General features: G+C 34.6%; 3 protein-coding genes across 3 annotated transcripts; all 3 read right to left on the reverse strand.

Annotated features, from left to right (window-relative positions):
* Positions 1-774: 774 nt before the first annotated feature.
* LOAG_07488 (hypothetical protein) lies at positions 775-2,146 on the reverse strand (the record flags this gene model as incomplete). The annotated part of the gene is made up of 5 exons (XM_003143021.2): positions 775-968; positions 1,241-1,301; positions 1,573-1,707; positions 1,859-1,987; positions 2,072-2,146. 5 exons carry the CDS (start codon positions 2,144-2,146, stop codon positions 775-777), a joined length of 594 nt encoding a protein of 197 aa, XP_003143069.2.
* A 7,378-nt stretch (positions 2,147-9,524) lies between these two features.
* On the reverse strand, positions 9,525-10,202 carry LOAG_07489 (hypothetical protein; the record flags this gene model as incomplete). Its single annotated transcript, XM_003143022.1, has 2 exons — positions 9,525-9,620; positions 9,987-10,202. The coding sequence occupies 2 exons, from the start codon at positions 10,200-10,202 to the stop codon at positions 9,525-9,527; spliced, it is 312 nt and encodes a 103-aa protein (XP_003143070.1).
* Positions 10,203-10,352: 150 nt separating this feature from the next.
* Positions 10,353-13,523, reverse strand: LOAG_07490 (hypothetical protein; the record flags this gene model as incomplete). The annotated part of the gene is made up of 7 exons (XM_003143023.1): positions 10,353-10,527; positions 10,882-11,126; positions 11,278-11,364; positions 11,778-12,027; positions 12,658-12,763; positions 12,864-13,055; positions 13,325-13,523. 7 exons carry the CDS (start codon positions 13,521-13,523, stop codon positions 10,353-10,355), a joined length of 1,254 nt encoding a protein of 417 aa, XP_003143071.1.
* Positions 13,524-14,776: the final 1,253 nt, after the last annotated feature.

A 14,776-nucleotide genomic window follows, 5' to 3' on the forward strand; every position in this document is an offset into this window, starting at 1 on the left:
AAACTATCATACAATCGAATCAGTTTCACATTTAAGATAATCGTATTTCCCTGTCGCTTTTCAAAGGCAAAGAACTTAAAAAATAGGAAAGTTATTTGTTGTTCGAGAGAAGTTGGTCTGGAGATCCAAACGGTTCCTTCCCTTTAAAAAAATATTTAACAGTCGCGATGATTGTTCACATAGTTTTATTTGAACATTGAAATCACAACTGAAATAATTTTAACAATTTAGACAAGCATAAAGGATGACTAGGACGAACCAGTAATATAAGGCACTAAGTGTACTTGGGATAGATATCGCGAAGTATAGCCGCCTCCAGTTAAGGATCCAGATCCTCAGGATGCCAACAAGCATGATCCCTGTTACCCAGGCAAAAGTATATGCTATCGGGATCAAGGATCTAAATTCGATTGCCACTGATTCACAGCACATTGTCCACATTAAAGCATAAATACTCTAAATATATAGAATGAAATTCACAAATATCATAGAATGAAAGAAACTGGTATTGTTGCTTTAAGATTTTTGCAGCGAATACATTTGCGCCATTCTTTTTCCTTTCCTCCTCTTTCTATAATCCAATAATTGTCTCTGGATTCCATTTCAACTTAAATTCTGGTCCACTTCAACACACTCACCCTCATGAAATCTAAACTGAATAGTGTTTGTGTTTTGCATGCTCACACATTCTTTTCCAATCTTAAATTAAAATTTCAATCACTTACTAAAAATCCTCTCATATTTTATTCAAATTGAATTTTAATCATTTTCCTACTACAAAAGGCGCTTTTCAAAATGTACCGTAGTTGCGACACCGAGGATAAAACGACAGGCCAGAAAAGTAAGCTCCGTTGGTGTTATCGGACAGATATTAGCCATAATGCTAGCGATCCACATTGAGAACAGCAACAATTTCCGCCGACCGTACAGATCAGATAATTGAGTAATTACTGGTGTGAACAGCCCTCCTTAAACGTGAGTGTTTTTTAAAATTTTCTTTCCTCCAAAATACTTAAACAAATATTTCCAGGTGTGATCGCTAATGGATAACACGATCAGTGATTTGTGATGATTGCTTTCATCCCCAGATCGATAATACATTGAGCAAAAGTAGCGAAAACCTTATCAAATTTTCACTAAAATCGCCAAAAAATTAAGAATTTTTTCAAATTTTTCTTTAATCAAAGTTCTGATAATTCAATGATATTTCTCAAAATGGTGTTTAACTGATGCTGCTTACCTAGCATAAACAATGATGTACCATGCTCTGCCCAGTGCTCATCGTCGCATACTAAATTGAACTGAAACTTTTTTTTCGCCACTAATACCCAATACTATCTATCATTATCAGTAATAATTAATTAGTCATTGCCTCTCATGAAGACTTATAAAAAGCTTTTGATGCATAACGCGGAAGACTTATAACAACTTGATTTACTTGTAACTAGGTTTTTGCGCTACAAATCAGATGTACGATTGTGAATAGACCTATCTGGTTTATCCCTCATGACAACAATTTGAGGGATATTACCACACAGCTCAGTTAACTCTTATCACATTTTAAAAATCAACCTCGGAATTAATTGTGGAAAAAGGCACTTCCTCTTCATACAGGTACGTTGAATTAGGTACAGCTGAACATTGCATTGTTTTATTGGTTTTCAATTCGAGTACATGACAATTATCAAGCACTTGATAAATCTGTTGCTACAAAATACACTCAAATACAAAATATGCCAAAATGATCATTTTAACAGCTATCATTGTTCACAGAAATAAATCTAAAAAGATTTATTATGTATAATGTCATTTAACTTCTGCACAATTGAATAAAGAAATACTAAAGTAACAAACTTACAGAAGGATTGGAAGAGTTCGAAATACTGATGATACATTGGAATGGTGGTGGCTGAGTGATAAATCCCATGATAAGCATTTGTGAGGAGTAGAAGAATGCAGGTATCATTAGCAACATGCATGTACGCATCTGAAATTGTATCAGTCAGATCGATTAGTTGTGGAATCTGCTGTGAAAAAATGAAGATCTTTTTTTCAAACATCAATATCATACTTGGTATTTGCCATATTTCCCAAATGCGCTCAATAACTTTTCTGGATCGAGTCGTGGTTTCCTTGTCATTGACATTGGTTAAAACTTCAGAAATCTTATCAGTGAAAAAGATATTCTTTTTGTATCACTGGGAATAAGATTACATGCTTCATTTTTCGTGATATCGATTTCTTCATTCATTTATCAACAAATTCATTTCAGAAGATAAGTAAGATGGCAAAACCATTCGGAAGAAAAACAAATCAATTATTCAGCTTTATAGAGATATCATTCCGGATAAGCCGGAGAAGCAAAGGTACTTTTTTTGCTATTCCATTTTACAGGCTTTCTTTATTCCAATCAATCATTTTCGCTAAGAGGGAAAAGCAATCCGGCATAGACAATACGTTATATCTCTCTATGCAGCTAAAGAACACATATTTGTTTATTATATAGATCTAGTCGGGATTGCATAGAATAATTTCCTACAGTCCTTACCTTTCCACGAAGACTATGAGCGCAAATAATGATTCTGATAAGAAAAAAGAATTATAGAAAAATCGATTTTGGAAAAAACAATTTCCAGATAATGTGGTTCCATGACAATCAATTTTCTCGATAAAATAAAAGGCCATCAAGAGATTTAAGAAGTGTGTAAGATGTGGAGTAAAAAACTGGCAAAGAATTGGAAAGAAATAAAGTTGAAGAAGAAAAGTTTCATAATGAAATTTCCTTATTCTAAATTTCTAATTTCTAACTGAACAGGTTATCACCAAAAACAATTTCTCCTCTTCCTTTTTTTCATCCTGACATCGTACCAAATAGGGAAATATTGAAACAGAAAAAGTATTGTTAAAAGGACATTCTGTGTACTTAAACTGGGATGACCTTGAAGAGAGGAATGTAAAGAAAAACGTTGAATAATCGATTCCCGAAAAAGTTCACTGTTTTATCGGCACATAAACAGAAAAAAAAGAAGGAAGAAGGAAGGAAGGAAAGAAAAATAAGTGTGGTAAATTTGTTAATTTATTGTGAATAATCACGACGAGTAAAACGATTGTCGAACGGTAGTTTTACTAACATTTGCGACAATTATCAAAGGGATGCAGCACATTGATAACTGTTTACGGTTTAATTTTCATATCATTACTGCATTGGGAATGTTTGAGGTAGAGGCATTGGGACAATTGTTTCCCCGACATTTTGCAGTCAAAAAGGTAAGTTCTAATTCTGTCGTAGTCCTTTTGTTTGCACTATTCCGGATTCAAGATTTTCTTGAAAAGCAAAAACAGTCTAGCAAAAGACAAAGAAAGAGAAACAGGTGACACTGTTCAAAAAACGAATTGTAATGCCTTTACTGAAGCGATATACATACCGTTGTAACGATGTTCAAAGAGGGACATTTAGGCAAATTTTAATTGTCGACGGCGCTGCCGGCAACTTTTTTTTTAATGATGTAGATATCATTCTTGCTGTTAAGATTGGCTAAAAGAACTTTGTTGGATTCTTTGATTGGAATAAACCATTCTTATTGAATCTGTTAAAATCTTCCATCACTTAAATAAAAAAGGAAAAGCAAAAACTGCTTGGCAAATCACAAAATTTACAGAATACTTCTGATCAAACGCGAAATTGAAAAAGTTGAAATCGCTAGAAAGAGCAGTGAAATAATACCTTTGTTGTTGATCTGATACCATTGAGTATATACATGTAGTGTACTGTACAATGTAAACTATAGTGGTGAATTTATAACGCCTATGTGCTCTAACAAAGCTCCATTCCTTATGCGCTAATAGAAGCGCTAATTTTTGTAATCTCAGAACTGTACTAGGATCCTCCTTACTAAGAGAAACGGAGGTTCTGAGCACCAAAATCACTTTACAGATGTGTTTCAACGAGGTCGGTCGAGTAGACGATATCGGGCGACGTTGGGTTTCATTTCATATTGTTATCGTCATTAATTTGCCACATCGAAAATATTGAGTTCGTTATCGTATTAACAAATTTATCGTAATAGAGATTTAATTACCCAATTCAAGGTACTACAAACCAAAGAGGCAGGGAGAACCTGCAATCTTTGTCAAGGTTGAAGGAAATCGGCGACAAAAATTATGTGCAAAAAGTATCTAAATTTTCTTTCAAGACTTTCAGACTGAAATCCTAGTTCTCGGTGCCATAAGAAAATATGCAAACTTGATGAATTTTAATTCAGTTTCTATCTGAATGTTGACTCATATGTGATCGAGTGTGACGTGACGGATTCACATGAATACATAGAAATGACTCATATTCAATTTTCATGACTGCTCGTGACATCCACTCTTGCTTACCAGCATCCTCCTCTATCCGGACAGCAAAGTGTTCCCAAGGAATAATATTCATAGCTTTAAAGTTTAAACATATTGTTTAAGAAAATATTTGCAGAAAAACCAAATGTAGAAATACCTTCCCTGTATTAATTATATGTTGACAATTTCTTTGTCTTCCAATAGAATACATTATTTACCCGAAAACGCTTTAGCGTACTATCCACAACTTCAACACCTCGATAATTCTCAAAATGTTTTGGCGAATTTATCTACTCAGTCATTCCCAACAATTAGGATGCAAATCCTATCTATCAATTCGGACAGCCGATATCACCCTCACTCTCTAATAATGCCATTGATGGATTAGACTCTTGGCAGGAATTCCTCTTCCCCAACCTTCTTTCCTAAAGTCAATTATCGGTTTACTGTCGAAGTGCAATGGAATATCGTAATACTTGATAATGCTCCTAAATCAGCTTGGAAATCTGATCGATCTGGACATTTCCAACTGTAATTTAGAATAGCAGCCAAATTTCCCATTTCTTTTCAATTTTCAAGCAGTGCGTAAACTTAACTTGTCTAGAGAGAGGATCTCTAGACGCAGCCTTACTACTTTGCAAGCTCTACTACTTGGACAAAAAAAAAAATCAAAATTTTACTCATTATTTAGTCACTGATATCTGTTTGAAAAGCAGTGAACTTCATGAAATGGACATATCACGGAATTCACTTATATTTGTCATTGCATATCACTGCAAATCAGACAATTTATCCCAAATGACACATATTCTACTTTAATAGACTTTCCATTACTGTTATTGTATTACTTAATTTCTATTACTGCTACTGTATTATTGCTGCTATCACATTTGTATTCTACAATCGCATGTGGCTGAATTTACAGTATGTTTCATAAACATTACGGGAAAAAACCAATAATCGCTCACTGCAGCGCTGGTATTAGGAGGTTCCTGCTGAATTTTTAAATCACATTATGATTATCTTTAAAATTTTATTATGCTATACAAAAAGTTTTAATATAGCAATATTAATCAAAGGAAGGGTGTGATATGCCAAGACGGATCCTTTGCTGCTGTTGAGTTGGAGATGTGAAACTGTGCAAAAATGAAACATGCATTGTTGTTCAATATAGTCGGTTGCAAATGCAAGATGCATGTTTAACTTAATCTATTGAATTGTATTTTGCAACAGCATGCAAAGTCAGTAAATCCTTCTGCTGCAAAAAGATATGTTCGGCAACATTGGTTTTTTCGATCCTTTAATTCGAAGTATAAGTGTGAAAATTAGCGGAAAAATTGCAGTCAAAGTACTGAACTTGAAGTTATACGGACTAGACTGAGAAAAATCAACAGGATCTTAGAAATATTTCGGATTTCAGAATTCTTATGGCATTTCGAGGATGTCAAAAAAATTGATAATCAAAGCGTGTCATGATCCGAAAAGAAATAATTTTCAAGGAAACGGAAAAAACTTTTGACAAACCTTTGAACTGATCAATCACTCTTCGAACCAATTTCAGACAAATCAATCTTCTCCAATAGAATGTATCCATAAGGGAGTAATCCAAATTACAAATAACATTTAATTAATTACAAATGGTTTGATAATACTTACTGTTATTAATGAGTCATAACGTATCTCATAATAAGATCAAAACAGCGCATTTGAATGGTTATCTGTGCTTATTTCTGATAGAAATGAAAAAGAAAAGATAGAGAGATGAAAGTGAAAAAGTGTTAGAAATTTTTCATCCAAATATTTCTAAAAATTATGAGGATTTGGCATAAGTTTACCAGTAGCAAAAGCTGGCATAAGTTGTTTTGATGAAATGCATACTAAACCTCAGGTGGATTTTTCTTTTAATAAATTGCATATACATTTGGACCTCTTTCATTTCCAGTTGGCTTATTAATCATTATTAGAATTTGAATATAGGAGAGACCTTTATTGCTTGCTGCTTACAAACTGTTTACAAACTGCTTAAAAATTTCTATCGCGAAAACTCTGTTATTAGTGTTTATTATTTTCAGATTAATGGGCAGATCAATCTGATCTATTTACCGAAACTATTTGGTTATTCAGGACAAAAATAGTTAGAAAGAATCGACTTTCAATGATGAATAATGAAAATTTCATAAAGAATTACTCTTGCTTAGAAATAGGAGCGAAGTTTCAATTTTTGAATGAGTTAATTTAAGGGAATATCAATCAGAATCAGAAAAGTGAAGTTCACCGTCCCAGTAAGCTACATTTCAATCAGGAAATATTTCAAGCTGAAAAGAGAATCTTATGAAACAAATTATGAGTGAAATAAAAGCAAATAATTTGCATCGAACATGATGAAATCTATGGACGTAATCCACAATAGCTGATAGCTTTGTCTTTGTATTGGTTGATGCAAAACTCTCGTTCTGGACGTCCATCCGATATTGAATTCGTCTTTGCAAACAGGATCTTTCCAGACAATTTACCGGAAAAAAAATTATGTAAGACAACTATTACCGGAGCCAGTAAGTTATGTATGTTACATCATCAAATTAATTAGTAATGTAGTTTATAACTTCGAATAAAAGCACAGTCAAATGGGATAAACTCGAAGTTATTGAATGCAAAATGTTTATAAGGCACATTTTGCTTCATGTCACGTATATTCATAGTCAAAATGTCGGACTCATAATGGAAAATTCCGGGAAATGTCTTCCATGGAAAATCCCAAAAAATATCTGTCATAAAAAAAATCCAGAAAATTTCTGCTGTGGAAATCGGTAGTGATGATTCCGTTAGCCTTTATCTATCCTTTTTTTTCGACGAAGTTCATTTGATTATTTATTTTGATGGACGGTTACGAATCTAAATTGAGGCATGCACTTTAATATAAGGACGATTAGAATAAAAGCTGGCATCTCGTATTTTAAATTTCAACTGCTTTCGTCACTTCCAACTGTTGTTAGTTTTCGATAATCCAATTACTGAATTGGATGGTAAGCCCTTTTTAAACGTGTGTGCATGTTACTCACGTTACTCACGTGTACCTGACGTGTTTGTACGTGATGTGCGTGCATGTTACATGCATGTATGTGGTGCGCATGTAACACATGTACATGACGTGTATGTGACGTCCGCGTATCTGATGTGTGTGTGACGTATCTGTACGTGGAACATTTGTGGCGTGCATAACGCCGTGTTATTTGATGTTATGTGAGATATATCTGGGCGAAGTATAGTGATGCACATGTTTGTGAGGTGTATGTGAGGACGCGTATGTGACTTGCATGCAACGTAAGTGTATGTAAAATGCAAATGATGTGACCAACGTGTGTATATGTTATATACGCGTATATGGCCCGTATGTAACGTGTGTATCCGTAACATACGTTTATGCGACGTACGTGTATGCGACGTATTGAGACGCATGTGTGCATGACGTATATTTGACGGACATGTACATGACGTGATGTATGTGTGACGTTGATTTGATTGCAAAGTCGATTGCCCATACACAAAAACACACCATACACACACGTACGTCCCAAACACGTATCGTATACATTCATCATAACACGTTACGTATAGTGCGTCACATACACATATTACACACACGTCATAACACACAAGTCACTGGACTTGCGTCACATGCACGTCCAATTCATGCACCTCACATGCATGTGCGTCTCATACACGTACCTACATACACGTACGTCCCACACATAACGCAGATGCCTCGTAAACGCACGTTGCATACCTCACGTATTCGCACGTCATGAACTCATCACATATGTCACTTACGTACGTGTATGCATGTTTCAAATGTACGTTTCAAACACGTCGTGTCGCGTCTGCACAAGTAGCGCGTGCGCAAATGTCACGTACACAAATGTCACATGTGTCGTGTATACAAATACATTGTGGGAAAATGTCGTGTTTGTGTGTGTGTCGTTTATCAGTTATGCGCTGTACTATAATGTATAACGAATGGTGTGATAACAGGGTAATTCATCATTTCAAATTTTATTTAAACTAAATTTTATTTGAAATTTACCGTGTAGATAGAAGAAGTCAACGATTTGACTTGCTGCATAAAATATGCAATAAAAGCCAAATACTTCAATTAACTTTAAGTTATGTAGATGACAATAAATGGCAAATATGATCAATATTTATGATGAAAAAACGCGAACGGAAAATGTTCTTCTGTATGAAAATGTTATTCAATTTGTCATAGATAAGTTAAATCTCTATTTCAGTTAATATTAACCACATAATTAACATAATTAACGGCATATCTCATATCCAACTCACTTTTGCAATCAATATTTGGTGTTAATTGTTTAGTGACATCTATGCACACGAATTTGCACACACGACAATTGCGTGCAACATTTGCGTACACATTTGCACTCACCAAATTGGTAAACAGAAATAAACATCTACAAAAACCCATATACCCACACCTACATTTGCGCGCACCAAACTGGTAAACAAACATAGACATCTACATACACCCAAACCCAAACACTCACACACCCACAGACATATATATATATATATATATATATAATTAAATGTAATTAAACAAACACTATACACATTTAATTAAGCAAACACAACCGTTTTGAAATTATTAAAAACGTATTTTGGCTGGCAACATAAAATCTCTTTTGAAAGATGGATGACAAGCATTCATATCGTTGCTCAACAGCAGAGCAATGGCTGTCATCAACATCAGTATCTAAATGATAGGGCACTACAAGTGAATTCATTCCTTTCAAAAAAAAAGTAATTCTGTTAGCTGATGGCAATCTTAATAATTTGGTAGCAGAGTTTGTTCAGGAATGATTACTTGGCGAGCTAAATTAGTAACTCATCAAGGCTGTATCAATAAAAGAGTGATGAGTTGTCCACTGTATTTCAACTGACAAGTCATATTTATTAGGTGTAAATTTTCACGATGGACACTGGCTATTTTATCGTTGAAGAATGAAATTTCAATCCTCTCAGTGATGATTATCTCCTTTACTATTTCTTTTTCCTGAAGTTATTTCATTTTCGCTGAAGGCAAACATTTCTAATTTCCTCAAAAATACGAGTGGCGCAGCTTCTCATTTCTGTCAGCAGAAGCCGTTTATGGAAAAAGTTGTGGAAGCTTACTCGAATTCGGTCATGCATTCAACCCGTTCCGAAGCAACTGTCACAGATACTCTTCTTATTTTTACAGCAAACGTTTGTTGGCTTTTTTCATTCTATAATTAGCTCTGATGAGATACATGAATTACAATTATAACAGAAATCATGGAGACGAAAAAATGGCTTTGACCTTTTTTTACAGCAGGAGTACAAATGACTAGTTTGGGAGGTACAGAAGGTAATTTGATGTGAAGTTAGAAACTGATTTCAAATGGAACTACTATTTGAACTCGTCACAACACAAAAAAATTTTTATTGCACAATGGGAATTAAATGAATTAAACTTACAAAGCAGTGAAGGTAAGAAATAATCATTACTGATCTAAGCATGAATTCATTTGAGATCTTTAAAAACATCTCGGTTTTGCAAAAAAAAAAGAAAAAATGAATTCGAAAATAGAAGATTCACTTCTGATTTTCACTTGTTTTCTTTCCAAGGAGCGATTTCCCTTCGGTGCAGAATGGAGCTTTTCAAAAGTGTACTGCCAGTTTGTATAAGCTTTTATTGAGTCTCTTAGCAACAAAAGGTCGATCAAATCGGATGGTTTGATAACTGGTATCATAGGGTTCTCTACATGGAAACCAACACATAGCGGAATCCGTAATGAAGACCGACATAGAGCGGAATCCATATACATTATCAGAAAACAACTGGACTGTCTTGAGTTAAGGTACATCACCTTATGTAGTTGCGTTGCATATCAATTACCGAACCAGAATTACTTGGGATTGACCCGTCCATTTGTAAAAGGAAATGGGGAATTTAGTTAACTTGAAATTTGGAAAATCTAAGGTTGACATACACCAGAACAATGTGAACAACATAGCTTATCATTCCAGAAGATTATACAATAACGCCGCAAATGTATCAGCTTCTGAGGCATTTTTGCCACACATCTTTCGGGTAGAGGTTGGGAAGTATCGCTGGTTTTAACAGTGCCTAGTAAATGTGGTGAAATCTGCCTGAAAATGGATTCATACAGCTTAAACGAACATGTAACTTATAGTATTACACAAATTGTATGACATGCAGATTTCCAAAGAATCTTTTGGGTGTGAGATCGGTTTAAGGTCACAGATCAGTAACCTGATCAAAGAAAGAGAAAAGAATAAACACAGATAACGGAAAGAAAAAAGGTTCAAGTCTGCAGATCAAAGGATTACGGAGCCAGAAAAATTCGATTCGTAAGTTTTCAAAACTGAGTGATCCGATCAACCAGAAGCAGTGAAAATACATGCATTACGAATATGTTGAATCATTGAAATTCACTTTCAAGTAAAATCTATTAGAAAATTTTCAATTAATGTAAAGTTTACTGTATTTCCGGTACTGACATAACAGTTTCCTGATTCGAATGATTGTTTTCTTCTAAAAACCGAATGACGTCTGCATATGAAGTCGTCATGCGATAATTAAATTCAACTGTATAACATGCAACGATGCGTGCTGTTTGATGCAAACAGCGTTGTGCCCAATTATTCTTGCACTCTTCTTTATTGCAGTACAACAAACTTAGTACACCATGGCACGAAGCGTCACGACCATCCCAACAACATCGGCACTGAAATATTGCTTTTTAGTTACTTTTTTTTGAATATTATTGTGACGCGAGAAATTATTGCATTTAGGACAAAAATTACCAAACCAGAAATAGCTAACTATCGAGTACCTAACATAGACAAGAAAAAAAGTTGCAAGAAAATTTCATTTACATCAAGAGACTTCGCAAACCAATCATCTCGCCCGATTGCTGGTTGTTCGGCACTGATTAAGTTTAGGAATATTTGAAATCGACCTCGCTGAAATGTCTTTCATTTAAGAATCCAAAAAACAATACACTGATTTTGAACATACTTATGCAGCCAATCAGAAAATTTTTAACTGCTCTATAGATTTATTGGGATGAATCCGCAATAGTTTCTACTTTGAAGTGCCGAAAAAACCTTTTCCTGCCTTACTAATCCAACTGCAAATATCTGGGCGATATCTTAGCAAGCTTACCTTAAACCGATGGGAATTACTGTGCCTGACCTTTTGTACTTAGTTAACAAAATCGAAGTTAACGATCAGGTCATTCTCCGATAATATCTGTGCAGGTCTTGAAGTTGCACAGATAGAAGTTGAGGACCTCAAACATGCTCGACTGTTTTCACATTAGTTGGAGGAAAATGAACTTTTTTAAAAATACATCGAGTAAATACAAACAAAATACTTTTTTGTTTAGACGCTGACGAATCTCACCATCCAGACCTTGGACTTTTTCGTTGATCCGTGCTTCTAGCTCACGTTTACCAGGCAAATTAATCGTCCGATTAAATTCGTAAACATTCGATGCAATTCGATTACAAACTAATGCGAATTTCTCCTCGGTGCCGCGTGCCACCTCGGGCAAAAATAAATGACCTTTATCATTCAAGTCGGTTTCCAGTTTAGCAGTAAGTCCGCAGATATCGCAATAACGACTGGAATATCCTGATTCTTGATGAGTCATGATGTAAGAGATAACAAAGAAATGTTAAGCGGAGAAAATTCGGTGTCTCAAATGAGAAAGAAAAATGTTGAAATCAATAAAGCAGCGCGAACATCTATTTGTGCTGTTGATATTACTGAGATATAATACAGATTCGGAGAGTCGTGCTACGTTTTTTCCTTCCGGAAAGGCGTCTCTCAATATGAAATAGACCTTAATCACAACATTCACATACCATCATGTCGTTCACGCACTTCCTAGATTCTTGATGGGTTTGAGATGTATTTGACAAGTATTATTCCAGTGGGGATGTATTGAGAAGTACTATCCTTTCAAAAAAAGTGAAACATTCTGAATGCCGGAAGAAATTTGAATCACTGCCACTAAACATTTTCATCTCATGCTAACGATTAACTCGTTTTTAAAGCAAGAAAAAACAGTTTCGGAGTTTTTTATGTTTGACATTTTACCCAAAATTTAATTTTTCTTATGCGACATTGCGCTACTGTGGCAATTCTCCCAAAGATGAAGATTCCAAAAGTGTCGTGAGAGTTTCCGGCGAACGCCCTCTAAACTTAAGGCTTATGAGATTCCGTACAATCTGTGATTATTACAACCTTACCAGTACTGTCGATTACCACGCTCTACGACACCGCTATGTTTGTCACATTCTTGGTCTAAAATTCCAGTTTCTGGTATCACTGTATAAGGCAAGTCGAAACGAATTCCTGGAATATCATTTGGGCAATAAATACTCACAATGTCATTTGCTGGAAAGCTTTATTCCAAAAGATTTCGAATATCTGGATTTAAAATTTGAATACCAACCTGCAGGACCTTCGATGATTGGCACTTGAAGTTTAACACCAATTTCGCCACTCAGATATCCGATATCTTTGGTGACAACAAGTCTCTTGAAGTGCAAAGAGTAATTTCCTGGTGCCTTGATGAAGAATACACGATTACCTTTCTCATTCACAACATCAATATCATCCTCTGTTAGCTTGATCTCATTTTTAGCTGTAAATACTCTATAAACGATAAATATTGCATAATGGAAATGGAAAGATATGAAGGAAAGATAATGATCAAATTAAGGTATCATGAGATAGTGAGCAATAAGTTTTTGTTCAGTTGAGCTTATTTTCAATCGCAAAGGTCGCCATAGTCAACTCCTTTGATCAAAGTTAAAGACGATATGGCAACGACAAAATGAGATATCTGTTGTGAAGTCGTTTCTGTTCATATCCTCCACCTTAAGGAACTATTACCGTCCAAGAAATACATACCTCCTCGACATGTATAAACACTAATTTCGTCAATGAGAATATAAAGGTTATCATCATCGTCAATATTTGTCTGTCGTTGTTGAGAATGGACGACTGTTGTTAAAATGACATATAGGACAGCTGTGATTAGAAGCACTGAGGCGGCATTGCTATTGGTTCTGTTCGACGAATTCAACCAGAAACCATCCAAAATGAACATATCAATTACCTAAAATTTCAAAAAAAAATTATTGGTAATGGAGAAATGATAGTTATCAGTGATCAAATGATACGAAACGAGGTTGAATAAACATTCGTTGTCCGGAAAATGATGCTGAACTACTACTACCAATTGTAACGACAGACAGCGAACGATACTGCGCTGAAAATCGGGAACAGTCGCACGCATTACTATATAATTCATCCATCGGTCTTATTTGATCCGAAAATCAATTGCTATTTTCCATCAGCCTAATCGCGATTAATGACAATGGCAAACGAATTTCTTAACAGTGATAATAGTTGGTGTATTTGTAAAATCACAATTTTGTCATTTCGAGTAATTTTGAATCATGAAACTGATTGATATCAGTAGTGCTAGTTTTCACGCCTTTACATGCCATAATTTGAACAAATTATGTTTAGAATATGAAAATAGTATAGTCAGATAATATGTTAGAAGTTACTTCAAATCATACGAGCAGTGAGGAGTTGATCGTATTGTTGCAAAATTGAGAAAAATCAAACAAATTCTCATATCAGAAACAATTGAAATTACAAATAATACTTTGGATAAAATTTCCACCTTTACTGATTTTTTTAAACTTAAAGCAGCATCAGACTGACGCATACAGCAAAATAAATGCATGCATGCTGTCGGGAATGTTTTGGAACATTCAGTGATGAACTCTTTGGCACTGAATGAATATTTTTGCTAAAGGTTTTACTGGTTGATAGAAAATTGTTTTTTGTCTTCTTATAAGACAATTATAGGGAATATCGAGAGTAAAGTCAACATCGCTAGGTTGTTTTTGAAATTGAGCGTAGGGCTGACCTGAGCATTTGAGACCCTCCAGCAAGTTTTTTCTCCATGCGGAACCGTGGGAGAAGCCTGCCGTCTCCCTCTCCCGTCCCTCATTGCTCTTTGTATTTTTCCCAAATTTTAATCAATGCTGCCTGTGCAGTGATCTCCTAAGTTTTTATCCACTTTCCTTTTGTCATGTTATGTGTTGGGAAATGTTACTGTTGAACTCATTTCTCGGCGATACGGATTTATTCAGGATGTAATATTGTTCTTGCATAATGTTACTAGTTAACAACAAAAAAGGTGTGAAAAGTATATATATATATATATATATATATATATATATATATATATATATATATATATATATATATATATATATATATATATATATATATATATATATATATATATATATATATATATATATATATATATATATATATATA

Source organism: Loa loa (genome assembly GCF_000183805.2).
Source record: "Loa loa unplaced genomic scaffold supercont3.5, whole genome shotgun sequence".
In the NCBI taxonomy this organism is placed as follows: Eukaryota; Metazoa; Nematoda; class Chromadorea; order Rhabditida; family Onchocercidae; genus Loa; species Loa loa.